At 42.8% G+C, this 27,750-nt stretch overlaps 1 protein-coding gene across 3 annotated transcripts in view; it reads left to right on the top strand.

Annotated features, from left to right (window-relative positions):
* Positions 1 to 21,364, top strand: part of pamr1b (peptidase domain containing associated with muscle regeneration 1b) — a 31,567-nt gene extending 10,203 nt beyond the window's left edge. The window contains exons 6-14 of one of the 3 annotated variants that reach the window (XM_079450380.1): positions 1,542 to 1,646; positions 4,056 to 4,226; positions 5,725 to 5,913; positions 6,690 to 7,508; positions 8,976 to 9,152; positions 13,482 to 13,548; positions 14,143 to 14,375; positions 19,477 to 19,823; positions 20,127 to 21,364. In XM_079450380.1, coding sequence (XP_079306506.1) covers positions 1,542 to 1,646; positions 4,056 to 4,226; positions 5,725 to 5,913; positions 6,690 to 7,508; positions 8,976 to 9,152; positions 13,482 to 13,548; positions 14,143 to 14,375; positions 19,477 to 19,823; positions 20,127 to 20,672 — 2,654 coding nt within the window. In that variant the 3' untranslated portion in view covers positions 20,673 to 21,364. Of the gene's footprint in view, positions 1 to 1,541; positions 1,647 to 4,055; positions 4,227 to 5,724; positions 5,914 to 6,689; positions 7,509 to 8,975; positions 9,153 to 13,481; positions 13,549 to 14,142; positions 14,397 to 19,476; positions 19,824 to 20,126 lie in introns of all 3 variants that reach the window. The other 2 variants (XM_079450379.1, XM_079450381.1) reach the window with 2 other exon arrangements.
* Positions 21,365 to 27,750: the final 6,386 nt, after the last annotated feature.

The following is a 27,750-nucleotide window of genomic DNA, read 5'->3' as shown; positions in this document are numbered from 1 at the left end:
TAGCAGTGCTGGTCCCACCCGGGGGGAACAGCTCCGCTAAATCACCTGCCAGGCGATGGCGCAGCTCGATGCACCGTCGAAGCGAGAGTGCTGAGGGCTGCTTTATACTCGCCATTGCGTGCCGCCACGACGCAACGTCGAGTTGCCGAACACCATCTTTCAGAGGGTGAAAGTGGCTGCAAGTGGGACCCAGAGAGAGACCTCTCCTTATGAGAAGGCGGGCACTAGGCCCCCGGAGGGGCCCAGAAGGTGTTGGGACGCGGCAGGGACCGCCCCAGTCCGACCATCCAGCGACCAAGGCTGGGTCAGCCCGATGGTTCAATCTCTCTAGGTGGTCCTTCTCTTGACGTCTTCCTCCGGGGGGCCACCTGCAGGGGCACCAGAACCGGAGTCGACGCTGGAGAAGGCCGGGGCTGCTGGGGGCAGACCACGTGCGAGACCTCGACGGCCGAAAGGCGGCTGGGTCACAGCAGGCCGGTCTGTTTCTACACTGTCAAAAGGCTGCTGGAGCAGTCCTTGACAGCGCCACCAATCAGCCAACCTTGCGAGAGTGGCCTTTCTCGACATCGCCCACCTGCGCAAGATTAAGTCCGAGGCGTCTTTCCGGGCCACTGATGTGGACATCGTCCGACCCAGCCTGCGCTGCCACCGTGGTCCCCGGAGGGCCAGACGGCGGCGGCACTACTTGGGTCGGTCTTACCCCGTGGGGCTCTCTTTAGCGCCCTGGCCTGCAGGATGGCCATGGCGTAAGAGTGGTGGCAGCTTGGCCCACGGCACTGCCAGCCTCAACACCAGAGATGTCGAGACCTTACATGCCCTGGACGGTGAGTCTAGGTCAAGCTCCCCAGGTGGCCGCCGTCTGCGGATACCCGCGACTGCATGCTCCACCCGTCCCTAGCTGCCTCCCCGCCCCGAGGGAAGAGAGGGCGATAGAGTCAGCTAGACGGAAGCGAGCCGAAGGGGCCCTCCAGGTCTTACTGAACTCCTTATGCAGCTCGCTAAAACTTGGCACTTGAGCCGGGCACGGCTTGGAGTCGCGCCCGGGCCCAATGTGCGAAGTACCCAGCCGCGAGCGCCCGGCATGCAAATTTTATTCGCCAATTTCATTGGCCTTTTCAAAATAGTCAGAAGATGATAGGTTCTCTAGGGATAGGCTTGGATTTATTGGAATGAATTATAGCAATTATTTATTTTATTATCAGCACGGTATACATCTCTACCTGGTAAAGTAGAGTCCAGAAGTTCAAAAACAACGATGTTACCCCTTCATTGCTGAAGAATATAGAGAAAGGCCATGGTGCCCAGCTGGCATATCATTTCCTGGTGGGCCGCTTATAAATGTGGGCCGGTATCGAGTATTCAGACAGACCATGGTTTAAATTATAATATATGATATACAGTATAAGATGTTATTACAAGTTGTTTTTGTTCAAGTCACCTATAACATTTAATTTAGTCTAGGACTAGTCTTAAATCCTGTCCGGGAAACCGCCCATATAGTGTTTGTATGGAATAACTAACATGTGTCTGTATGTGTGTAGCATGCATATCCTCTCCATGTCTTCATGATGGCACCTGCATCGCATCGCATCACTATTTCCATTGTGCCTGTCTGGCTGGATATACTGGCAAGAGATGTGAACATGGTAAGTGCAGACTCTTGAAGGAATTCGTAATACATAGGGCCATAGCAACACTCTTAAAATGAATGTCTTGATTTTAACAGATTGTTTGTGTTACCCTATTTAACTAACTATGTGATATTTTTCCCAAGAAAAATAAAGATGGGTTCAGTTACATAATGTTTTAATTTAAAATTGAATTATGTATTTATTTATGAAATGATATTCTAAATAAGAAACTAAAACTGCCAGTAGGTGGTAGTAAATGTTGTTATGTCCATGGGCATCAGAAGCAAAAAAAGTGTGGGTGAGTCCTCCCCAGAACTAAAATGTCTTTAGGAACTAATGACATTTGCTTGTTCTTTTACTCTAAGGGGGGTTATCTCTGCACTCCCTGGTCTTATTCATATTACAAATTTGTGATGCGATCTGGGAAAAACCATCGGATACCGCGCTGTGACGTTCTCAGGAATATAAAAAATGTATCTAATAAATAAATTGTTTTTGTCAAAATAGGTTTTTCAATTAAATATTATTCTATAACCTCTTGTCTATAATCCCTGAAAATATTGTGGCAAACTGTACCTGTTTATTGCAGAAAAATTGCAATTTATAGTGCCTATAGCTGATGTTAAAGGACATGCCGGCGGAGCTGCAAAAAACACTCACAACTTCCCTCTCTTAACACTACAAAGACAGTTCAAATATCAAAGTAAACCACATAACATAAAGAATGAAGGAGTATCAATGCACATCTCCCGCCAGTCCTGTGTAAACTACGGCATGGAAAGTTTTTCATACAACGTTTTAGTGAGATGGTGGAGCTTACCGTCTAGAGACAGCGATCGCAGAACATACAACATGATAAAAAGTTCAGACACTATGCAAATTTAAACTTGCCTCACTACTTACTAGTTGTTGTCCTTAATGTTTGCTAATGTCCTTGTGCAGTGATCGTGCTCTTAGCACTCCTGACAGAGCTCTCATTCTTTAAGACCATTTTCCTTAGTTTCATTTTATTCAAACGGTTTTATACAGTAATTTTATAGACTTCAACACTAGGAAATGTTTTTTTATTAAATAGTTTTTTGTAGGTATAGTATCTAGCATGCATGTTGTTGATTTAGATGATCTAATAATTTTAGATAGTTTAGATAAATTTTTCGTGCCGCTTTCTTTAGCGCTTGAGTGTGTTCATTATACCATGGTGTAAGGATGCCATTTTTAATCTTCTTTGAGTGCAGAGGATCAACTGTGTCTAGCAGTTCCGAAAAGGTGGAGTTACATTTTTCAATAGTAAAGTCAAGAACTTCAGCGTTATTACTCATGCTAGAGATTTGAGACAATTCAGGCAGATTATCAAGAAATGCACCTTTAGTAGTTGAAGTTATTGTTCTACCATATTTGTAACAAGGAGTTTGATTTGCAGCCATAGGCCAGTGAAGAAAGCATGAAACTAGATATCGATCCGAAATATCTTCGCTCTGCTGAAGGATTAATACGTCGTCCACATTAATACCGTAAGACAGTATTAAATCTAAAGTATGATTACGAAGGTAAGTGGGTCCTGACACATGTTGTCTAACACCAGGAATTAAGAGTGTCTTTAATAGCCATTCCTAAAGCATCTGTATTGTAGACTAAATGCTAAAAGAGTTATTATCGCATGTTGTGCATTTTGTGTATTCTGCAACGTGAGACGGCTAGCAGACCGTTGGTTATGCCTTTCTGTCTGCTTCCTGACCTGGGCCCAAGTGAGTCAAGTTTTAGTATTAAGACTATGTGCTATATTTCTAGACAGGAGAAAAGCACATTTAAATTTGATTTGATGTCAGGCGCTCTGGCTCCGGGTAAACATTTGACTATGGTGGCTGGTGCCTCTATGTTAACATTCTGAACCATAGATTCAATGATAACTAGGGCACTTTCAGCAGGTTTCTCAGTCGGTGCGTCACTGAGTGGGGCAAACCTGTTCGAGACTGTAATCGAAACAGTTGAATGATGTTATATACAAATAATAAGTCCACAAACACGACTGGGCACGGCAAAAGAGGAACAAGGTAATCCAGACAAGAAGACATGAAGGGTGGTACTCATTTAAGTTGTAGTAGGATGAACCAGCACTCGACAATGAATACAAGGGGCTTAAGAAGGGAACACTGACAAGGGATAATTACATAGGGCAGGTGACGGAAATCAAACACTGAGGGGAAGCTGCACCTCGGCTCCTGGCTCCCTCGTCTCCACCGTGACCCATCATACCACCAGCTTCACCAAGTGCCCTTGTCCCTCCACCTCTGCCTTTAAAGATGTATTACTTGTTTCACTAATTTGTTCATAACAACTATTACAAATACTAATAATAAGAGAAAGTCATGCCTTGTGTTTTAAAATGTCACATTCCTGTAATGTTATACTGTTTGATTTTTTTAGTGCTTGAGTGCAGAAGACATTTGAGTCTGGCCCATGGGACTATAGAGAATCTAGATGTAAGGGTTGGAGGTCATGCTCTTTTCCGCTGTGACCCTGGATACACATTACAGGGCTTCCAGATAGCCACCTGCCTGTTGGATGGGTCATGGAGTACACCAACTCCACAGTGTGGTGAGGAAACTAAAAACATCTTGGTTACGTATGTAACCTCAGTTCCCTGATGAAGGGACCGTCAGATGGGTTTAATATTGAGATTCTGATTGTACTTTTTTAAAGGCCAACGAAATTGGCAAATGGTATGACGGGCCAGTCTCCACCCCATAGGGTATACAAGGAAGATGGCCCCATTCATTCACCTTTGGGGCTGAGGAACCTGAGAAGCATATCCTGTTTGCTGCAGCGGGCACCACTAGGAGAGCCATCTTCATCGTCAGATGAGGTTGAGCGGCCTCCCCCAGGTGCTCTGGGCCCTAGCACGTTAAGGTCTCAAGAGGGTACGGAGCACGGTTGAGGAGGATTCAAAACTGTGGCATTCCACCAAAGCCAGATCATGGCAATCACTTCCTTGTTTATGGACCAAATGATGTGGGTACACAACAGATCTTGCGAGTGCGCCAAGATGAGCCAGTTGTTGAGATAGTTGATAATACGCACACCCTGCTCCCAATACTGCATTATACCATTCGCCAATTTCATTGGCCCCTTTAAAAAGTACAATCAGAAATGATAGGTTCTCAAGATCAAACCCCATATGTCGGTTCGACACAAAGTCGAGAGACTGACAGAAATGGAACCCATTAGACTGTGTCCTAACCATACTCAACACTGTGACATTAAAAATATATAAAATGGAATCCACGGTTGCTCTTTATGTATAGCCGTTGCAGATGTTAAGTACCAGAACTCTAGATATAATGGGAAAGATACCTTTGCTAATGCGCTGCAACAGCATGTCATGTCTGGTTAGGACACAGTATTAGAAGATCTCTAAGAATCTAAAAAAATGTGGTAGTTAGTGTTGTTAGTTTCAATGTAATTCTTAATGTCAGTGATTAAAAGTTATTAAAAGTTTTTGAAATGTGTTTCCTTTCGAGGAAACTCAAAACTGCATCAAGGAATGACTCTAGGAAAAACAGATGGCGTGACACACCTGTAAAAGTATGTGAAACTAGTCTTGAGTGACGTCGGTTGCCGGAAGCTATAAGCTTTTACTCAACCTCAAGGCATACCGACTGAATATGACTTTCTTCTTGAAGAATAATGCAGTCAGAGTTATAACTCTGTATATCTGTTATAACGTATAATTTTATTTCCAAGGGGCAGAATGGGAGTTAGTGGGCGTCAACTTTTTGAAGCTCCAAAAAGTGCATGCATCGATCAAAGAACTGCTCAACATGATTCTGTGGTCTTAACAAAGGTCTTCTGAAGCCAATCAAATATCTACATCGAGAGTGCTATTAACGTTGCTGTCTAGCTTCCGTTATGCCTTGACTAGTTTCACATGCTATTTCAGGTACATCACGCTGCCGCCGTTCCCCAAAGAGTCGCTCCATGACAAGTTTCTTGTTTTCTCAGGGAACCATGGTTACAGTTGTTACCAAAATGTATTTCAGCATTTATAGGACAAAAACATTTACTAGTAGATAATGCATAATGTCATTTTCACCAGTGTCTAACAAAAACTGTGGCATTCCACCAAAGCCAGATCATGGCAATCACTTCCTTGTTTATGGACCAAATGATGTAGTTATTGCTGTTCAGTTTTTGTGCTATAAGCCATTCAAACTGCATGGAAGCCCCCAGAGAACTTGCCTGAGCAACAACACTTGGAGTGGGACGGCACCTACCTGTGTCAAAGGTAACTGACTAAATCAATTCAATGCACACCTTTTAAAAAATATATATTTTTTCAGATTTTTTTAAATTAAAGGTTTGCAATCTCTTTCCGAAACATTTCGAACAAATAATGAAGAATTTGGGGTATTAATAAGTGGTCTTAGGGGTGTGACAAGACGTGAGTCCGGGCAATGGGTTATGGGAAATGTAGTGAATGATGAACTTTCGGGTGATGGGGAGAGTGCTATCTAGTGGAGCACGAGGGTAGTGCAGCTGACAGACGTTATACACATTATGTAGCTTTTTGGGTGTTTATTAGAAGACATTTGTCACTTTACTTTCAGCAATAAAAAAACACTCATAAGATGCAGGAGGAAAGCATTATAATGCATTGTAACTGTTTTAATGATCAATTACTAGAAGGTTTATAATGCAGGCATTGATAATGCACTTACAACGCATACAAAATACAGGCTTCCTAGAAAAAATGTAAGAAGTGCTGAGCTGTTAGAGCCAATGGCCTTGTGGGGTGTGCTCCAACATTTAGCGTCGTTGCTCTTCAGGCAACCCAAGTTCGAGTCCTGGCTAGAGGTCCTTTCCCAACCCAGCCCACCCCTTTCTATCTTCCAATTTGCTTCCTGTTCTTTCCACGAATACACAAATAATTACAAAAAAACATAAAAATGTATCTTTAAAAAAACTGGTAAACTTGTCTCTGCCTATTACCACTAGAGTTTGAACTTAACCATACCAGGCCTTTTATGTATATTACATTAACCTTCCTGTTTTCCCTTCTAGAGTTGGACACTGTTTCTGAACCTGAAAATAAACAAAACACAAGCAAAGACAAATCCACAGGACCAGTGGAAAATCATGCCAATGAAAAAAACCAGCAAGAAAACGAACATGCCAGAGACAAAGAAATTAAACCACAAAAACCTCCCTCTGGAAAGGATACGTTTGGAAAATATGAAGATTTAGACAAAGACATTGGCAAAGTCATGAGAAAGGAATTAGGAAAAGAAAAAACGAAGGACAAAGAAGAAAATAAGGACACTGATAGCAATATTAACACAATCAAAAAAGAAGAAACTGACAAATACAAGGATGATAGTGTGAAACCTCGAAGCAATCTAGATAATTCCGAGAAAGTTGACAAAAGTCCAACAACAGGTTTGGACATAGACTTTGTAGATATTGTGTTAATTAACAGTAAGAAATCCAACAATCACACAGAAAATGATAAGTACAAAAGTCAAAAAATAACTGATGGACCCAAATACACAATATTAAGTTTCACTGAAGATAATAAAGAAAACATTCTTTATGAAATAGATACTATAAACACAGCAAATGTCACTCAATCTGTCGATAAAAATGACATTGTAGACAACATAGAGACAATTCCCCTGACAGCTGCTACTGGAAGCCCAGAAGTATCAACAGTAAGCAAAACAGCTGAAAGCACAACAATCCCGGTCAAACCTACAGAAGAGTTAAAAGATCATACAATGATACAGAGGCCAACAGAAATCTCATTGAAAGAAATACAAAAAGAATCTCAACCAAACAAGGCTGAAGGTGAATTTGCTGGAACAGAGAACCTCACAATCAATGGTAAGGAAACATCTCTATAATGAATGGATTGTCACTGTCAGCACTTTGGTGAAGTGAACGTTTTAGAACTTTTGAACGTTTAGTTGGACACGTGACATAACACTCTGCTGGGAATAACCAATATGCATGCGCCGAAGACAAAATTCTTGGTGTTATTAAAAATTAGAAACTATTGTTGAGATCAAATATGCAAGATAACGTTAATGTAGCAATAACATATAAGATTTTTTCCTGAGGACCGAAAGCAGAACCGATAATCTTTCATCATTTTGCCCCGGGGCCCATTTAATACCGGGTTTTGGTACCCGTCTATATATATTAATAAAACATTATCCATTCACTCACAGTCCCATTTTACTCATCCTTTGAATTCTTAATATTCACTACTAAAAGTGCAAATTGCAAATTGAGGTCACATTGCACACAATAATTAATGCTCATAGTAACATTGGACATATTATTGCACATTTTTTTGTGGATTTCCAGAATGTGTTGTGTAAAAAATGTCCATGAAATTAAAATTGTAATTTTATCACAGGAAATGTTGTCAGAAAACTTCCATATCACTGCTTTGCTGAAATCCAAAATCAGAAGTCGCTGACGATTTATTTAGTGTTCATTTAGCTTCTGTGTCAAATAAATGGTGGTTATTTTCTATTTGTGATGAAAAGTAGGTGGATCTAGACGTTTTAGGGCTATCCTCGTAAACCTCAATTGTACGCCTGCTTCGGTTGTATAAAAATATTTAGTCTCATATCTCGACCTAATCCTCTAGGTATACCTTCGAGAGCTACGTGGCGCAACTTTCTGTAAAGTTTCGGGCTTCTGGGGCCTCCGCGGGCCTTATGGGAGCCTCTGACACCTGCAACCTATCCAATTATTTTCATAGTTGCCTATTTTCATAGTTGCCATCGTACAATGAACCCGGAACCGACCCGGGGACTACGAATGACCATTTTGCTCCTCTCGGCACCCTCATTTGGTACCCAGAGATTGAAGTTGGTACTACCTCGTTTAGTACTTAATTGTCCGTTTTGGGCCGTTTATTTTTCTGGAACAAAGTTTTTTTACAAAAATAAAGCAGATTTAAGCCAAAAATGCTGGGCAGAAATGTGCTTTTGCATACAAAGCATTTCAACAGCCTGAAGTGTACAATATATCAATACGGGGTGCTTCTAGGATACATATCTGTAGGTTTGTCAAAGAAAAGATGTTTAAAGTCTTAATAATTTACCTTTTGAAGTTTTGTCCAAAAGAAGCATATGAGACCCCTGTCGATTAGGAGGTGAGAGGGAATTCCTTATGATTTTACTGGGTCACAGGAAGTCCCAGTTGTAACTTATTTGACGAGGTCCACATTGGTAGCAAATGTACACACCGTTTTGGTGACTTTAATGTACTTATCTATGATAACTTAAAAGGTTTTTCTTATACCTTTAACTCACTCTGTTTATTCTCTCTGTGAAGGAAGACATTGTCCTCCACTGGCACCATTGTATCATGGTTACTTTGAGTTGGTACCTGAACTCCTTACAGAAACAGTTAAGTTTTTCTGTAACAACTCTTATGTTCTGAGTGGCAGTGCACAGAGGACGTGTCAGCCAAACGGCAACTGGACTGGAAACCACCCCATCTGCATAAAAGGTAGGGCTGCCTCAATTCCGTCTTCTCAGAAACAGTTAAACAGTCTATGCTGGACATTCAGATTTTCTATCAAACAACAGTTCAGCAGAAATGTACTCACCTCCCAATTGTGTAGTCTATTTGAACTGTCTGCATTGATTTAGCACTGGAATCACTATTATAAAGGCAACACTTGTACAAATACGGCCAAGAAATAGTACACTGGTTTGAATTTGCAAGTACAGTATGTGAACAAGGAGTGCAATCAAAATGCAAAGTGTCTAAAGCCTAATTCACTTCATGTACAGTGCATTTACGGTGCATGTTTTTTTCATGCCCTGCAAATCTATTTCTGCACTAGTACACACATTCCCCCGAGGAGGGGAGAAGGCACTTTCGCAGGCATACGCCCAAACCAGGAGCCCAACCTAAATGTTGGCGGCGTTAAGGACATGGGCTGCAACTGGTTCCATGTGGAGATTGTAAAACCTCGCGAATGTACTGGGCGTAGCCCAACCCGCAGCACTACAAATGTCTGCCAGAGAGGCGCCCTGTGCCAGTGCCCACGAGTGGAGTGGGCTCTCACTGCGAGCGGGCATGGGCGATCTTGGGATTGGTATGCCACCGTGTTGGCATCCACAATCCAGTGCGCCACCTCTGTTTGGAGACAGCCCTCCTGGGTGCTGTCTCCCAGAACAGACAAAGAGCTGCTCAGAGCTTCTGAGGCTCCGTGTGCGGTCCAGATAGAGGCGCAGCGCGCGTACTGGACACCACACATTAAAGGTTGGGTCTTCCTCCCCGGAGGGGAGCGCCTGCAGGTTCGCCACCTGGTCCCGGAATGGAGTGGTGGGAAGCTTGGGCACGTAGCCAGGACCGGATCTCAGGACGACGTGAGAAATACAAGGTGGATACACCCTTCTCGCGCCCCTGAGGAACCTGGTGACCAGGTCGCGCTGACAGAGATACTTACCTGCGGGTCAGCACTGATTCGATCAGGCAACTCTGCGGGTTCTCCTCCCAGGGAGAACACCAGGACAAAATGGCGCCACTTATAAGCGTATAACCGCCTAGAGGCGGGGCTCTAGCCTATAAGACAGTCTCCTGAACCGCTAATGGCAAGCTCTCGTCCCGTCAAGGGGCCAGGCATGGAGGTTCCAGAGGCCTGCGTTGGGGTGCCACAACGTGCCTTTCCCCTGCAACAGAAGGTCCTTTGTCAAGGGAATTGGCCGGAGGGGGGCCGTCCATCTTTCCCTGGATTGCAACCAGTCGTCCTGTCCCTGCAGCTGAAAAACACCCCCACAGCATGATGCTGCCACCACCACGCTTCACTGTTGGGATTGTATTGGACAGGTGATGAGCAGTGCCTGGTTTTCTCCACACATATCGCTTAGAATTATGGCCAAAAAGTCATCAGACCAGAGAATCTTATTTCTCACCATCTTGGAGTCCTTCAGGTGTTTTTTTAGCAAACTCCATGCAGGCTTTCATGTGTCCTGCACTTAGGAGAGGCTTCCGTAGGGCCACTCTGCCATAAAGCCCCGACTGGTGGAGGGCTGCAGTGATGGTTGACTTTCTACAACTTTCTCTCATCTCAAGGATGATCAGACGAAATGGACAGCACCTGAGTGAAATATATGAGTGTCACAGCAAAGGGTCTGCATACTTAGGACCATGTGATATTTCAGGTTTTCTTTTTTAACATATCTGCTAAAATGTCAACAGTTCTGTGTTTTTCTGTCAATATGACTTGCTGTGTGTACATTAATGAGAAAAATAAATGGGGTCTGAATACTTTCCGTACCCACTGTATATTAACAGTGTCATCAGACACCTTGAAAATATATATAATTAATGATAAATGTTATTTAATATTGAATTATGTAGCATGTATAGGCCCAAACACCGTTTTGTTCATGTCCAACAACTCTGGTTTATTAAGAAACAGCAGATCGGAAGGGCACTGCAATCATGTTTTATGTGAAAGCACAAACAGTGTGGAGTATGTGTCAAACAGGCATAAGGTTTGTGTTAGTGAATAGTGGAAGTAGGGTTTTGGGTAATCCAGTCTGAAATGTTTTTAGCAGGGGCGGTTCTAGGGTTTTATTCTTAGGGGCGCCTAGCCCTCAGTGAGGATTTAAAGCAAGAGACCACTGTGTTGCCTCAATGTAAACACTATTACTAAATTACTATACACTCCTGGGGCCCGTTTCAGAAAGCAGGGTAAGTGCAAACTCAGAGTAAGCTAGAGTAACCCATGAAAACTGGATACTCTGGGTTTTTGTTTCAGAAAGCGAAGTATGTCAAACCCGCGACCGTGGCGTAAGTCAAGCCCGTTTCAGACATTGAGGTATCTTATACTCAGAGTGAGGAACCATAGTATCCTACTCTTTGAACCTAACATGGTCGGGAGCAGGTTTTATACCACAAACCCGGGGTTTGTTACAATCTCCGCTCCCTTTTCGAACCACGAGCGGTTTTGAAATTGCCTACGCCGTTTGTTTATTCATAAATTTTCCTTTATCGCGCACAATTTCGTAACACATACATTAAAATGGCAGTTTATTCAGGAACCCTTAGATGAGGAAGCTGTATTAATTCGGAGAGAGTTACATTTATGTCGGGAGAGAATGGTGAGGCCCTGTTTGGATGTTTTATTTGAGTGATGCCGTACATAAAAAATGGCGTTTTTTTTCTGCTGCTGTATTTAGACGGTTTCAGAGTGACAACATAAATAAATGTTACTGTGCATGCTCGTGTTTGTGGACTGCCCTTAACTTCTGGTACACATTCACAGATGTAGATTATTTCTGATAACAAGCAAAAGAAACCGAAAAGAACCATTCCTTGGCTAAACTTTCTCTTTAGACTTTGATACCAAGCTTAATCTATAAATATCAATGTACCACATAGTTTTTTAAAATGTGATTCAAAAAATATTATTTATTAGGATTTCATAAAATGAACAAACAAAAAAATTAAACAAATCATTTATATTATATATTATATTATATGATTACTATACAATTAAATAATCAAGTAAATTAATATGGACATAAATGAAATAAAACATAAATAGTTATATTATTAGACTCTATCAAACACCGACCGGAAGTTAACTGCAGTTTTGGCGCGCATGTCAGATTAAACGGTCAATATCTCCTTTCCCATGTAACAAAAATTACAAAATAATTATTTAAGTTTCTCTTCTGTTTTTGCATTAAACTTGCTTTTTGTTATTTAAATTATTATTTTGTTTATATTTTCTTGAAAACTACACAAAATTGTGGGTGCCGAGATATTTTTCAATTGTCTCCTGTGCCCAGTTGGAGCTTAACTAGGGTTTAGGGTCTATTTAAAGATCATTTCTGTTAATTTTTCAAACTTGTTCTCTGAAGTCACTTAAAAGCATTTGTCCAATGCATAAATGTTAATGTAAAGCTTAAACTAATGCGAACATCTAGACCATGTATTCAAGGATAAATGTTGCATTTAATGTGGTTGCAAAGTAACTTAAAACAGCTACTTTGGTCTGCAAAGCATGATCAAGCATTCTAGAATTATATATCGTTAGCTATGTTCCCAGCTCGGTCTGCCTTGCAGAATTGACTGTGCTTCTTCGGCTCTCACTAAATCCTGTGTTTGAGTCAGATCCCTGGGTGTGGCTTTCTGGTTATGACTAAATCCTTAAACTCCTTAAAATCCTTTGACTACCCTAATCCACACCCTAAACCTAACCATGTAGACTACCTATGGTCCTTAAACGTTCCATAAAAACACACCGGTGTGATGTCGTCTGACTCGAAACACCAAGGATTTCATGGGAGGCATGCTTTCATCATTCAGACACTCCACATCCATGGCAAAGCACTTACGAAAGGTTTTCACGCATGCGCACAATAGCCAAGAGCATAAACTCAAAACTACCTGCTCGTTAATCTGTGTAATCAACATGTCCTGCATTTTTTGGCTAATGTTAAATTTTTTTCTAAAGAAAATAAATATTTAGATAGTTTGAGAGCTGATGACCAGGGTGTGAGAGTGCAAAGGCACAGAGGCGTTACCGTAATTCACCTGGTGCTGGCGTGCTAAGACGTCCAGGGAACTCAACTCTGTAGCCAGTGCTGAAGCGGCTGCATGTGTATCAACCCGAGAGGGATTACCCCTGTCGAGGACGCCATGTGCCCCAGGAGCCTCTGAAAGTTCTCGGAGTCGAGGGATTCAGACAGGGGAGATGAAGCCAATCTAAAAAGGGTCTAGAACCGCCCCTGGTTTTTAGAAACTTTAAATATTGTACTTATAAATTCAGCTATTTTAGAAACGAAGCTGTTTTGTGTGTATTTTCACTTACAGCCTGTCGAGAGCCCAAGGTGTCTGTACTGGTCAAGCAGAGAGTTCTGCCTTCACAAATCCCATCCAGGTCTAAACAACTACACTATTCCACAGCAGACAAGTAGTCTTTTTTTAAAGGAACAGAAATACATAAATTCTCTTCTGATTTTCTCCCTCTCATGTCCTCCCAGAAAAAGGGTTACCTTTCTTTAGATTAATATAAATAAATCTCATGAGTAGATTATGACAGAACATTCCATTTTATGTGAACCATTCCTTTAACATGTATTCCATGCACTCTAATAGACATTAGTGCAATAATTTGCTTTGGTAAATTATCCAGGTAAATTAATTTGTAACACTTTACAAAAAGGTTCTATTTGTTAACAATTAGTTAATGCATTAGCTAACATGAACATATACTGAACATGCAACAACCTCTACAGCATTTATTAATCTTAAATCATGTTTCATTTCATCATTACTGATACATTTGAAAAATAAAAGTTGCAATGGTTAGCATAGGTTAACGCACAATTTACTAACATGCATACGTTTTTGAGTCTGTAATTTTACCATTCATTTTTAATACGAATTTTAAAGAAATGGACGGGTTGAATTTTTATATGACTTGATTTCTCTGTTTGTCCAATATAAATCCAATTTTCTTTTTGTTTCTCAGGAAAACAGCTGTACATAAGTTTTACTCGTCTTCTGGGGTTACCAATTTCCGAAACGAAGTACGACCAACCCAAAGTCCTGTGAGCCTGCCACCCCTCCCACATGGGTTTCACCATCTCTACACACACATTGAATATGAATGTATGTCACCATACTACAAGCGCTCTGGAAGTGCACACCGGACCTGTCTAAGGACGGGAAAGTGGAGTGGCCGTCATGTCTCCTGTTCACCAGGTGAAAACAAATTGCAGGAGGGTAAATAGGATATTTCACCTATAACTGTAATAATTTTCTCACCCTCATGTTGACACAAACCCTTTTACAATTTGTTTCCAAGTAATGCAGAAACAAGTAATGCATTGTGTGTGTGTATACACAGGGTGTGTGTGATGCGTCAGTGCAGTAGTATTGGGATAGTAGTGTCTGTAGTTTAGTAGATATTGCATGCTGCATGCTACTTCTGCTTGCTACACTCTGCTTACATCTTCTGCCACCGACTAGCCCCTGTGCAAGGGGCGAAAAGAGGAGCCGAGTGTGTAAGTCTCCTCCTGTCGGTACACAGCCTCTCCACCGTCAAGATTCCTACAGTGCCTCCTTGCGGCCACACACGGTAACTGGGCCCTAGCGGACCCAGGCTGAACTTGTAGGGGATCTCGGAGCAGCAGTGGGCCCCAGAGGCGTAGTGTTCAGAATATCCTGATAACATCGAAGAGCACTGGGGCCTTCTCAAATCCACCATCCATGACTCATGTAAATCCACCTTTGGATATCAGTCCAGAAAAAATCAGGACTGGTTTGATGGAAAGGAGCATTTTCAAGAATTTCTGAACTGTGACAGTTCAGCCGAACCAGACATCGCCGACCATATTCCACAGAGACCCATCAGAGAAGACATGGGGGAACCTCCTATTCTAACTGAGGTTTACAATGCCATCAGAAATCTCAGGAACAACAAGGCCACTGGTCCTGACGGGATCCCCGCGGAGATTTTAAAGGAAGGAGGACCAAGGCTCTGGCACCACATCTACCATCTACTTATCAAGGTCTGGGAAAGGGAAGAGCTCCCCTCAGAGCTCCGGGATGCCCAAATTGTTACCATCTTCAAGAAAGGGGACAAGGCTGAATGCGGAAACTACAGAGGCATCTCGCTCTTGTCAACAACCGGCAAAGTCCTAGCTCGTGTCCTTGCTAACCGCCTGGTACCACTAGCTGAGGAGATACTCCCTGAATCACAGTGCGGGTTCCGACCATTAAGGGGAACAATTGACATGATCTTTTCTGCTCGCCAACTACAAGAAAAGTGTCGGGAACAAGGACTGCCTCTGTACATGGCCTTTATAGACCTGGCAAAGGCCTTTGACTCTGTGGATCGGCAGGCACTGTGGAGCATACTATCAAAGTATGGATGTCATGCCAAATACATCCGTGTACTGAGACTATTGCATGACGGCATGTCAGCCACATCAGCCGTCATCCCTGTTTAGTACAAATAGAGAAGCCAAATGGATCAGACATCTTATCATCATCCAGCATGCCATCATGAAATGAACAGACAATATTTACACATTTCTCTCGTACGTAAAATAAGCCTGAGCCCTGTGCAAGAGTCGAAAGGCTTTTTTCAAGTCAATATTCATTCATTTTCTACCACTTAAGGGCATGTAAGGTCTCGACATCTCTGGTGTTGAGGCTGGCAGTGCCGTGGGCCAAGCTGCCACCACTCTTACGCCATGGCCATCCTGCAGGCCAGGGCGCTAAAGAGAGCCCCACGGGGTTAGACCGACCCAAGTAGTGCCGCCACCGACTGGCCCTCCGGGGACCACGGTGGCGGCGCAGGCTGGGTCGGACGATGTCCACATCAGCGGCCCGGAAAAACGCCTCTGACTCAATCTTGCGCAGGTGGGGGATGTCGAGAAAGGCCACTTTCCCGACTCCCTTCTCGCAAGGTCGGCTGATTGGTGGCGCTGTCAAGGACTGCTCCAGCAGCCTTTTGACAGTGTAGAAACAGACCGGCCTGCTGTGACCCGGCCGCCTTTCGGCCGTCGAGGTCTCGCACGTGGTCTGCCCCCAGCAGCCCCGGCCTTCTCCAGCGTCGACTCAGGTTTTGGTGCCCCCGCAGGTGGCCCCCCGGAGGAAGACGTCGAGAGAAGGACCACCTAGAGAGATTGAACCATCGGGCCCGACCCAGCATTGGTAGCTGGATGGTCGGACTGGGGCGGTCCTTGCCGCGTCCCAACACCTTCTGGGCCCCTTCGGGGGCCTAGTGCCCGCCTTCTCACAAGGAGAGGTCTCTCTCTGGGTCCCACTTGCAGCCGCTCTCACCCTCTGAAAGATGGTGGTCGGCAACTCAACGTTGCGTCATGGCGGGAAGCAGATCGTAGCCCCCCCTGTGAGGTCCCTGGGTGCTTGGTTAGCATTTCAAACCATCACGGTGGCTGGGAGTGTGGTCCGTCTCGGCATTCGATCCATTTCCGCGACAGCACTGACTACAGAGATGAGTTCCCTGGAGAGCGTGGCGCACTGGCAGTAGGCGTATCGTCATTGCGCCTGCTGCCGTCGCATCCTAACCCCGGGCAGGTCTTGAGGCCGGTCGTGGTAACGACAGACGCCTCCCTACGGGGTGCGGTGTGCAACGGGCGCGCAGTGTCGGGTCGCTGGACGGGCCCCCGCCTGCGTTGGCATATCACTGGCCTCAAGTTGCTAGCTGTCCTGCTTGCACTGATGAGGCTCCGGCCTCTCGTGCAGAGCCAGCATACTGGCCCGGACAGCACGACTGGCGTAGCGTACTAAACCTCAGGGTTGCATTCGCTCGCTGCAGTCATCGCAACTCGCCCAAACGCCTCCTCCCGTGGAGACAGCAGGTGGCAAAGCCCCTGCATGTCACACGCCCACCGGGTGTCCTGAACCAGACAGCCAAGCGCTCTCTCGTCAGTTGACACCTCGTGGGAAGTGACGACTCCACCCCTGCGTGCCGGCTTGTCCCTCATGCCACAACATTAGCCGTCCGCTGCAGCGATCGTGAGATGCTCTCAGGCTCCTCAGCACAAAAGGTGAATGAATGAGCACGCCGGCTCCCCTTTTATACCTGGATATCCGGGGGCGGAGCCCGGCATGCAAATTTAATTCGCCAATTTCATTGGCCTTTTCAAAATAGTCAGAAGATGATAGGTTCTCAGGGGCGAACCCCATCTGTCGGTTCGACACAACGTCTCGTTCCCTCCATCAGGGAACAGAGGTTACATACGTAACCGAGACGTTATCACACCAGGCTCTGCCCTCTCACTTGCCATTCCCTCTGAACCCGGGAGCTTTGCTTGATCTGTTTGAGGGTGCAAACAGCTTCTACCTGGGACGAAATATTGTCCAGGTCTAGGCCGCTGGCCACTGCACTAAGTTTCTAAGCACTGACTCATCAAATGCAGCTGGCTGGTTCAGTACCATTTGAAAGTAATCGACCGATACGTTGACCACAGGATTGAATGATCAGATGGTCGCAGTGGACCAACAGAGTGAGTGGAAGAAGCGATGTTTAGGAATATTTAATGTATCCCATTCTTCCTTGGAAGAGAACAGCGCTATCCCTAAATCACGGGCTGCCTACGTACAGGTGTTTGACAAGGTGCTCTCAGCGGTACCCTCCACCTGCACCCTTTGCCACTCGCCAGAACTGGGTATTTGTGACATTTTGTCACATTTTGTGACATTTGTCCCACTCTCACTTTCAATGGTAGCTGCATTGACGCACTGACACACACACTAACGCACACCAAAACACGTCCCCTTGATTGACATAAATAAAATTTCCTGTCAACATGAGAGCCATACCGCTCTACATAGTGACTTGCAACTGCTCTGCTGCTGTGCTGTGTCATGGCATGCCGAGTTGTAGCTGACAAACAACCTAGCAGTTTTTGTCAGTTTCAGGGTTCCTTCAAGGCCTGTCCTCCACAAGAAATGCTCAAGGTGATTCTTTGGTGCAAGCACCTTCATCACTGATGTCACACAGCATTGCGGTGTTCGTCAGACTTAGAGGGGCAACCAGCTGGTAGACCAGCTAAGACCAGCCAACCAGTTTAGACTATTATATGTATTTTTTTCAGTAGGGCCGAATGATGGGAAGTGCTTATAAAAATCTATTCGATGGGACTTACAAATAATGTTTCATGAGTTCGCCTCGCAACTAATGAACTGGGACGGATAGTATACGTATTTCCCACGGCGAGGGGTCCGAGCTCAATAATTTTCCAGTGCTGGCCAGCAACATATCACGCTTGAGTGCAGCAATACGAGGTGACAGAGGACGAAGCTAAATATCTTTTTTTCAAAGTAGAAAGATTGTACTCACCCAGCTTCTTGCGTAACACAAGTTTGGCAGTTTTCAAACTCAAGTGCAGGCGGCAGATCCTTTTCCTATCTAGCGCCTAAACTTTGGAACAGTCTTCCCCGCACTGTCCGGGAGGCAGGCACACTCTGTCAGTTTAAATCTAGACAAAATACGCCTCTTTTTAATCTTGCATACACTACACTATCATAATATAGATATTCAGAAGGCTTAGGCTGCACTAGTTAGATCAACTGGAACCAGGAACACTTCCAATAACAACTGATGCATTTGTTGCATCAAAGAGTGCAGAACAGCACTCTACTTTCAGCCAGACTTGTCTCATTGTTCCAAGGTTACTAGAGTGGGCAGGACGCAGTCCAAGGTTACCAGAGCAGGCAGGACGCAGATCATGACAGCACTTCACTGATTGATTGGCTTCAGACTGCTTTCAAACCAATCATAATACTTTCAAATAATCATCAGTCTGCACAGTGCATCAAACTGTGGAGACGCAAAAGGCCCAGGAAATAAGGAGAAAGGCTTTGTGAAAGAGTGGGCAAACGGACATGGCACAAGATGGGAGGGGACAGGATTGACCTAGACACAATGGCTACTGGGGTTGGGCCCGCTGTCCTGGTTGGTCTCCCTAGGCTCTCTTTCGGGGGTTCTTCAAAAATGTCTTTTTAGGCCCTCCTTTGCGGGGCTCTCCTACTCTGGGGTGCTAACTGTTGTAAGGGAACAGTATATTCTATCCTCTCACTATACTCCAAAACCAAACTTCCACAAAACTTTTGGTAGTTTTACTTTTTAAATAAAGAATTATTTAGTGTGTTTAATAATAAATTTTAATTGCTTTTGGTCCCACAATGTATACAAATATGTACATACACAGAAACACACCCATTGGTGTATCATCAATACAAGAAAAATGTTTGAGCAAGTAAGAAAGAAGTACATCATCATATTCAAGAAATTTTTTAATTGTTTTAAAATTTTCTATTTCCATTCCAGTGTGTGGAAGGCTGACAAACTTTGCCCCTCAGCACCCAGCAGAGACTAACTGGCCCTGGCTGGCTGCTGTCTACCGTATGCCTGCTTCAAACAAACTAAAGAAGCACTCAAGTGTAGTAGAGACAAAGGAAAAGACTGTAGGAATGATGGAGGAAGAGATTGATACAAGTGATTGGCAGCTTGTCTGCAGTGGAACCCTGGTGAACCAGCGCAGCGTGGTAGTAGCTGCCCATTGTGTTACAGAGTTGGGGAAACTATATCCAGTTGACACATCCAAAATCAGAGTAGTGCTGGGTAAACAGTATCGTAGTGATCTGAGAATTACCAAAGGATTGCAACAGTTACAGGTGAGCATCACTATGAACTAGATTACGTACACTGCCAGTCAAAGGTTTTGACACGCCTATTCTTTCTGTACTATACTCCTAATGAAATCATGTAATGACAAAAACAATTAGGTCATGTCTATGCTGGCTGCTTCCATTTCCTTTACTACATCTTTAAGACTAAAGGAAAAGAAAAAAACAAGTGTTTATACCAACTTTGTCCAGACTTTTGGCTGGTAACATTATTTTTTAATTATCTTTGATTAACTGATTTTTTCTGACACCTAATTTTTAACTATATGAGACAAATGTTTGGTTGACCAGGTGTCCTTCATTACTGTGCATCCTAACTATGACCCCCTGGTGCTGGATTCAGATGTGGCCATATTAAAGCTGTTGGACAAGGCTCGTATTGGAGACCATGTGCTACCAATCTGCCTACCAGATGAGACCACAGAAGACATCAGACTGGGCATAGTAACGGGTTGGTCCCTCCTGCGAGACCAGAAGGATGGTGATATGGAGAAAGCTCGTGCAGGTCATGTAATGCTAGGGGATATTGTTCCCTGTGAGCAGCAGTATGCCAATTATGGTGTTCCAATCAGTGTTTCTGACAACATGCTATGTGGAAGACAGAGCACTGCTGCTGATCAGTCCAACATTTGCCCTGCAGACACTGGGGGAGTTCTTATTCTTCCGCCTGTCTCCTATGACACATCCACACCTCTACATAGACAGGCCTCACAGGAGTGGAAACTTTTTGGGTTGGTCAGTTTTGGATATGATTCATTAAACTGCAACCCAGAGCTTTACACTGTGTACACTCGTATTACAAATTTTATTAAATTCATAGAGGACAATATGAAATAGACTGGTATTTTCAAATTAAAACGGCCAAATCATTTGACTTACTTTGAATCTTACATTAACCATTATAAAGGAGACAGTCGGAAAACAACATACATTTCTACAAACACTGACTATTGGGTATAACTTATGACTTCCAGCTTGTAATGGTTGGTTTGCCTTATACCCTTTAAATTGAACATACATACACTCACCTAAAGGATTATTATGAACACTTATTCAATTTCAATATGGGCCAACATTTCTAAAGAATGCTTTCAGCACCTTGTTGAATCAATGCCCCATAGATTTAAGGCAGTTCTGGGGCAAAAGGGGGTCGAACACAGTATTAGTATGGTGTTCCTAATAATCCTTTAGGTGAGTTTATATTGTATTTACCATTGTAAAACATGACCAAAAGATGTATATATTTCATAAAACTATTATCATAATAACCCAGCTAACATCCGCATGATTTGTTGATAGTTCTTATTATCGACCTACTTGAAAACCCTCTTACCCATCAACATTAATAAAGCATGCGTGTATCAATAATAAAGCCATTTTGGAGCCTGTTACGTCCCCTTTCAAATGTCTAGGGATTCCTAGGAACCCAACATTTTGAAAATAAATAAATGCATAAAGATATTATCAGACTTGGGCTCTGTTTTCAGATGTAAATTGTTGTGTTGTGCTTCAATAAAACAGACAGATTCTATAATTTGTAATTTTTTTGCGTAGGTTTTGTGTTCTTCATTACATACCCTGGGGGCTCTAAGTAGAATTTTAATTGAGTGCCCCCTTTGGTTCCCCCAATACCATTGACTATTGCATGGTTTAAAGCGCACGGCACAGATGCATTTAGGGCATGTCCGAATTCACTTTTGCTAGTCTAACGGCGGGAAAATGGTTGGTGAGCCTGGCCTCATGGTATAAATGGTTTTCCCAATTCTCTTAATGAGTAATGGGTGTTTTATTTGGCGTAACGTGCAATAAACCAATAAGAGTAAACCAATAACTAAACTAACATTAACTTTTAACACAACCTACACTAAAACTCACCCAACAACCACAATGAACCAACACAAGACAGAAGACACAAGGGCATTAAATAAGGGACCAAATCAAGAGGGGAACAGGTGTAGGGGCATAAATCAGTAACGAGGTAACGAGAGGATGGGAACAGAGACGAGACCGGAGAGAGTGTATGGAAGGCCAGAACAACAATAATTGCCTCTCTCCTCATTAAACATGAGGTTCTGTCATGATCCTGCCACTAAACCAAGAGAAACATGACATGATGCGGCAGAATCATGACAGCTGTGCACCCGGCTATAGGCGCATATTCATAACGCGCTGTTTAAATAACAAAAAATATATTGCGCCATTGACTTTAGACTTTAGACCAGGTTTGAGTTGGTCTATGGCGCAGTCTATTTTCAGTTCCTCAAAATAGCAACGCGCCAACAATGCCCCTGAGCGCACCTCTTTTTTTAGACCAACATGCCCATGGGCGCACAAATTAGCGCAAATGCATTTGCTTTTTAAACAATGTGGCGTAGGAAGGAAAGTTTTGATCTCCGTCGGGCTGAAACTAGCAAAATCACTTGCACTGCACCTTGCGTCACATTGCACCGGGTGTACGATAGGCCCCTATAAATCTAACACACCCAATTCTATTAGTTGTCCTATTGGATGTTCAAGAAAATGCATGTGCATACTAACATACCACAACTCACATATGTATGTATGCAGTTTTGTAATTCATCCCTGTGACAAGCAGGGCAGGACGTGAGTCATGCACCAGTGTCGCATCTCTCATGGAGGAGCTCCGGAAGCATAAGAGAAGCAGCAACTGTGAAGTGCGAGAGAGGACCAGGGGCCTCATTTATAAAACTGCGTAGGATTTGCGTCAGAAGTGGCGTACGGATGAAACATGGTATGTGTGTACGCACAGATATATTCGGATTTATAAAACCGTGCACACGCACATCCTACGCAGTTTTCCCTTAATAAATCACAATCAATTCTAAATGTAGCGCAGCTTTTGCGGCTTCATATCACACCCATAGTTGCCCATAAATAGTCCGTGAAACGCCCACAAGTTAATATTCATCGATTGCGAAATCATGGCAAACACAGAAAGGAAATAAAAAAACGTAACTTCACTCAATGTGAAGTAGAAGTTATCGTTAGCGAGGTGGAAAAGAGGAGAGAAATGTTGTTTGGAGGGCACAGTCTGGGCATTACTAAAAGGCACTTGAGTGGCAAAAGGTTGCAGACGTAAGACGTACAAAGCAGCCGTACAAGAAAACATTTACTATAAGCAAAACATATAAGGCTATGCAAGTCAAAACACAGGTCAAATATCAGACAGACTATAAATTCCTATATGCAGTGTTAATTATAAAATTCTATAAAAAATACACATTGAATCGTGTTACATTATAAAGCATAACGTAAAGTCCAGGCCTGGTCCTCTCTCGCCCTTCACAATTGTCGCTCCTCCTTTTATGCTTCCAGAGCTCCTCCATGAGAGATTCAAACCTAGTGCAGGTGCAGCTGACGCGGCCTCACGCCATGGATTTGACCCTCGTTGTCTAGTAGAGAAAATGCCATTTAATGCCCGTTTTTACAGAAAAGGCTTAAGACTAGTCCCAGACAAAAATGAATGTTTGACCTGTCATAACTGAAAATAACTTGCCCTGACATAAATTTGAAATGTCAGCACAATTGTTTTGTGTTAAGATGCAAACCAGAAATGTTTTTTTTCTAAGGATTTTTCTAAGGTCTTACATATCCTAATTTACCTAAATGTCTGGTCCTGGCTCAAGCTAAGCCTTGTCTGTGAAACCAGGCCTAAATGTTTAAAATGTGAGTAAACTCTCCTCTCATGTTTAGCGATCCTTTACCATAACACCAAGGGTCCAGATAGAGCACACATATGACTGAAGAAGGAATTCATATTTAATTAGGAAAGGGAAATCAAATTTTAAAAGAAACAAGTAAGGAGAAAAATGTTTAAAAGTTTGATTCCATTTAATATCGTCTCTACAAAATATATTGTTTTTTTTCATATTGAACATAATAGCAGTTTTACATCAATACATGCAGCATTCATTTTCTAATTTAAAATATAAATGAATCAAAAATAGATTAATGAATAGTAATAATGCAACAGTAATACTTTTCCGAACTGTTTAACTTTGACTGAACTGTTTAATGATGCTGCTTTCCATACTATCTGTCTCTTGCCTGACATTCATAATAAGCATCTTTTGGGAATTGAGAGTAAACCTGCTGATGTCATTCTGCACCTGATGGATTATTATTGCTAAAGATGATGTTGTTGTATTAATCCCAAAGAGTGACAATGTTGACAAAAAGAGCTGTCATTTTCACACATTTAGCTTTTTTTCTCACTCCCTTGTTAAAACTGTGAGATTATAATAGGTCTCAAGAGAACCTTTGTTTTAATCAGAAAAGCATAACATGGCTGCAGAGGGCTGTATTTGTACATATGGAGATTTTTGAATGTGTTTTGAGATGACAAAAACAAAGAGCAGATGTTGAACTATTATATAAAACAATTATTATATTATTATTAATTATTAAAACTTAAAAAGAAAAAAAATACTAAACTCAATTTACAGTAATCATCAAAATGTGTTATTTAGTATTCATGATTAGTAATTCTGGCAGATGTATTAATGTCTACAAACACATCTACATTGTCTTCAGTCTCTACATGAACATGTGTAATTCAGTTTAATTAGTACACAATTATACAACTTAGATACAAATAAGGCTTGGTTGGTACCAAGTCATGTTGCCAGCACCACCCGGTCCTGTAGATTCATCCTCTACAACATTAGGAAAATTAGACCTTTCCTATCGGAACACTCTACACAAGTCCTAGTCCAGGCTCTTGTCCTGTCCAAACTGGATTATTGCAATGCGCTTCTGGCTGGACTTCCTGCTTGCACAATCAAACCTCTCCAGATGATCCAGAATGTGGCGGCAAGAGTGGTCTTCAATGAACCGAAGAGAAAGCATGTAACTCCGCTCTTCATCAGGTTACACTGGCTCCCTGTTGCCGCCCGCATAGAGTTCAAAGCTTTGCTCCTGGCCTACAAGACCAACACCGGATCTGCACCATCGTATCTCCACTCGCTAATGCAGATCTATGTTCCTGCCAGATCACTGCGGTCTGCAAAGGAACAACGACTAGTGGTACCATCCCAAAAGGAAAAAAGTCACTCTCCCGTACCTTCTCTGGATCTGTTCCACATTGGTGGAATGATCTACCAGCTGCTACAAGATCAGCAGACTCGGTTGCCATCTTTAAAAAACGCCTAAAAACGAATCTCTTCCGTCAACACGTCGCTGATTGATTTTTCCTAATTCTCTTCCCTTTCCTTCTTTATAAAAAAAATAAAAAAAATAAAAAAAAATTTTTTTACTAACCTCACTATTCTTAGCTTTTTATACTGTGCTAGGCTTTAATGGACTAGTTTGATGCACTTATGTATTTTGTTGCCTATGTTGTTATAATTGCTTCCAATGTTTCCTCATCTGTAAGTCGCTTTGGATAAAAGCGTCTGCTAAATGACTAAATGTAAATGTACCATGAAGCAGCTCTTCAAGTTTCTTTGTCAACTCAAGCTTTGATCCTGAAGCTAAGATTAATCCACAGGCACGTGCACATGAATGAGTGACATTGGGACGAAAAACCAATCATGTTTAGCATGCATATCACAAGTTCTGTATGTTTCTCAGGAAATAATTACGTACAAATATTTGAAATACAAAAATGTTTTTCAAAAATCATAGTGTAATATTGTCCCTGCTGTCTACTGTTTTAGAAACACTGCTGATTGCATTCATTAACAAAATACAAAATATATATTTACTACACTGAGTGAGTATTTTTACCATATCATTATTGTTATGCCTATTTTCCAACTCCAAGATGTATTAACTTGAATGCTTATTGGATTTAAGCACACCAGGTGATATGTATTTTTGTAATGAGGAAGATTGGGGCCTAAGGGGATCGAACCCCTATATCAAGGTGTCCATAATTATAAGGCAGCTTATTTGACTCGGTCCAGATGGATGGGCTCATGGCTGGATCAGTAACGGACACAAAGCTCCTCTTAGACTCAGACAGCAGCAAGGTGGAGGTGAGGTACTGGCAGTGTTGGAAGTTACACATTACAAAAGTAACGATATTACAGTAATATATACGTTTTAGCAGTAGTTAACTCTGAGTTTACCACGGCTGGTTGAGGACTGAGCCGCAGCATGTCGGGGAACCAGAATATATTTTTTCCTCTCTCCCCTGTCTCATTGCAGTCGCTCGGAGTGCTCCCTTCTCCATTCTCTCCTCATGTCGGAGAATACCCCCAGGGGATAGTGAGGGGGGGAGCAATCACAGTCTGGGGGTATGTAGTGAGATAGGCGGGACGAGAGCCGGGATTCGAGGCTGGTGCGTGAGCGTCAGCTATACGCGCACCGGTCTCTTATCAAGGAGGAGATTGGGAGCATAAGAGGATGAGTGACCGGACCGTCAGTGAGAGAGGACCAGGCCTGGCTTTTAGTTGTGGTTTGTATGTGTCGCCGGCAGTCGCCTGTGAGGGGGCTGCCGGCTGTCTATTTACTTTTTTATTTATTATTTAAAAGATGTTTTACGTTCGCCAGTTCCCGCCTCTTTCCTTACTTTTATTGAATGTTTTACAGTCACCTTTGTTCACCCGAATTTAACAAGGATCCATACAAGGGAAGGAAGGAGGCGGGAACCGGCAAACATTTAACAATCTTTAATAAAAAATAAAAAACAATTACACGGAAGTGAAAGACCGGCAGCCACCTCACGGTAGACTGCAGGAAGCTCAGCAGGTTCAGAAGTGAGCTGACTTATCTGGGACTGATCTAGGATGGACAAGGACCAAAAAACGTCCTGGTTGGGATCTTCAATGAAGCGAGTGCCCTGGAGAAGCTTAAGTAGGCGTATTGCCGGTGGCCATGCTGCTGCTGCTAGATTCATTTTTTGGTTGGTGATTCTGTTATTGTGACGGGATGAACCAAGCAGGAAGCAGATCTAAATGCAAACAATAGTCTTTAATTAAATAAAACAAATTAAACCAAGAACACCAAATAACACCTAACGTATAATCACAGATAAGGGGCAACTGAAACACAAGGGCTTAAATGTCCTGTGTAACATAAGGTAACAAGAAACACCCGAGACTAATAAACACAAAACCAATGGAAAAAAGAACTACAACCCAAGAAAGGAAACAGGAACTAAGAAATACTAAACACATGGCACAAACACGAAGTAAGGGAAAAGTCCAAAATAAGAGGAACATAGAACAGACTGTGACACTGGGTCACATTTAGCATATTTTCTTTCATCACAGCTTTCCTGTAGCTCAGTGGTTAGAGCATGGCACTAGAATTGCCAAGGTTGTGGGTTTCGATCCCAGGGGATGGCACATACTTAGTAACAAATGTATAGTATAATGCAATGTAAGTTGTCATGATCATGAGTGGTGAGACACGGACAGAGGACCCAGGTGCAGACAGCGGATAAGGGGTTAACAAACTTAATAAATAAATAAACAAAGACCCACGTGGGGTAACATAACAAGACAGGACTATGCCTAGGACTAACTACACTATACAAAGACTTAAAATAAACTCATAACAAAAACTATGAATACACTGAACTGCACTGCACTGCACTGAACTGAACTGAACTGAACTGACACATGGACTGACCACACAACCACAATGAACCAGCAAAAGACAGAAGACACAAGGGCATTAAATAAGGGACAAATCAAGAGCGGAACATGTGAATGCCATGAATCAATAACGAGGTAACGTGAGGATGGGAACACAGACGAGACCGGAGAGAGTGTATGGAAGGCCAAAATACCTCTCTCCACACAAAACATGAGATTCTGTCATGATCCTGCCATTAAACCAAGAGAAACATGACATGATGCGGCAGAATCATGACACAAATGCTTAATTGTAAATATTTTATCCAAAAGCTTCTTACAAATGAGGGAACAGTTTAACTTTTGTCTTA

This window comes from Barbatula barbatula, assembly GCF_947034865.1.
Source record: "Barbatula barbatula genome assembly, chromosome: 25".
Taxonomy (NCBI): domain Eukaryota; kingdom Metazoa; phylum Chordata; class Actinopteri; order Cypriniformes; family Nemacheilidae; genus Barbatula; species Barbatula barbatula.
This window is presented reverse-complemented; position numbering and strand designations above follow the sequence as displayed.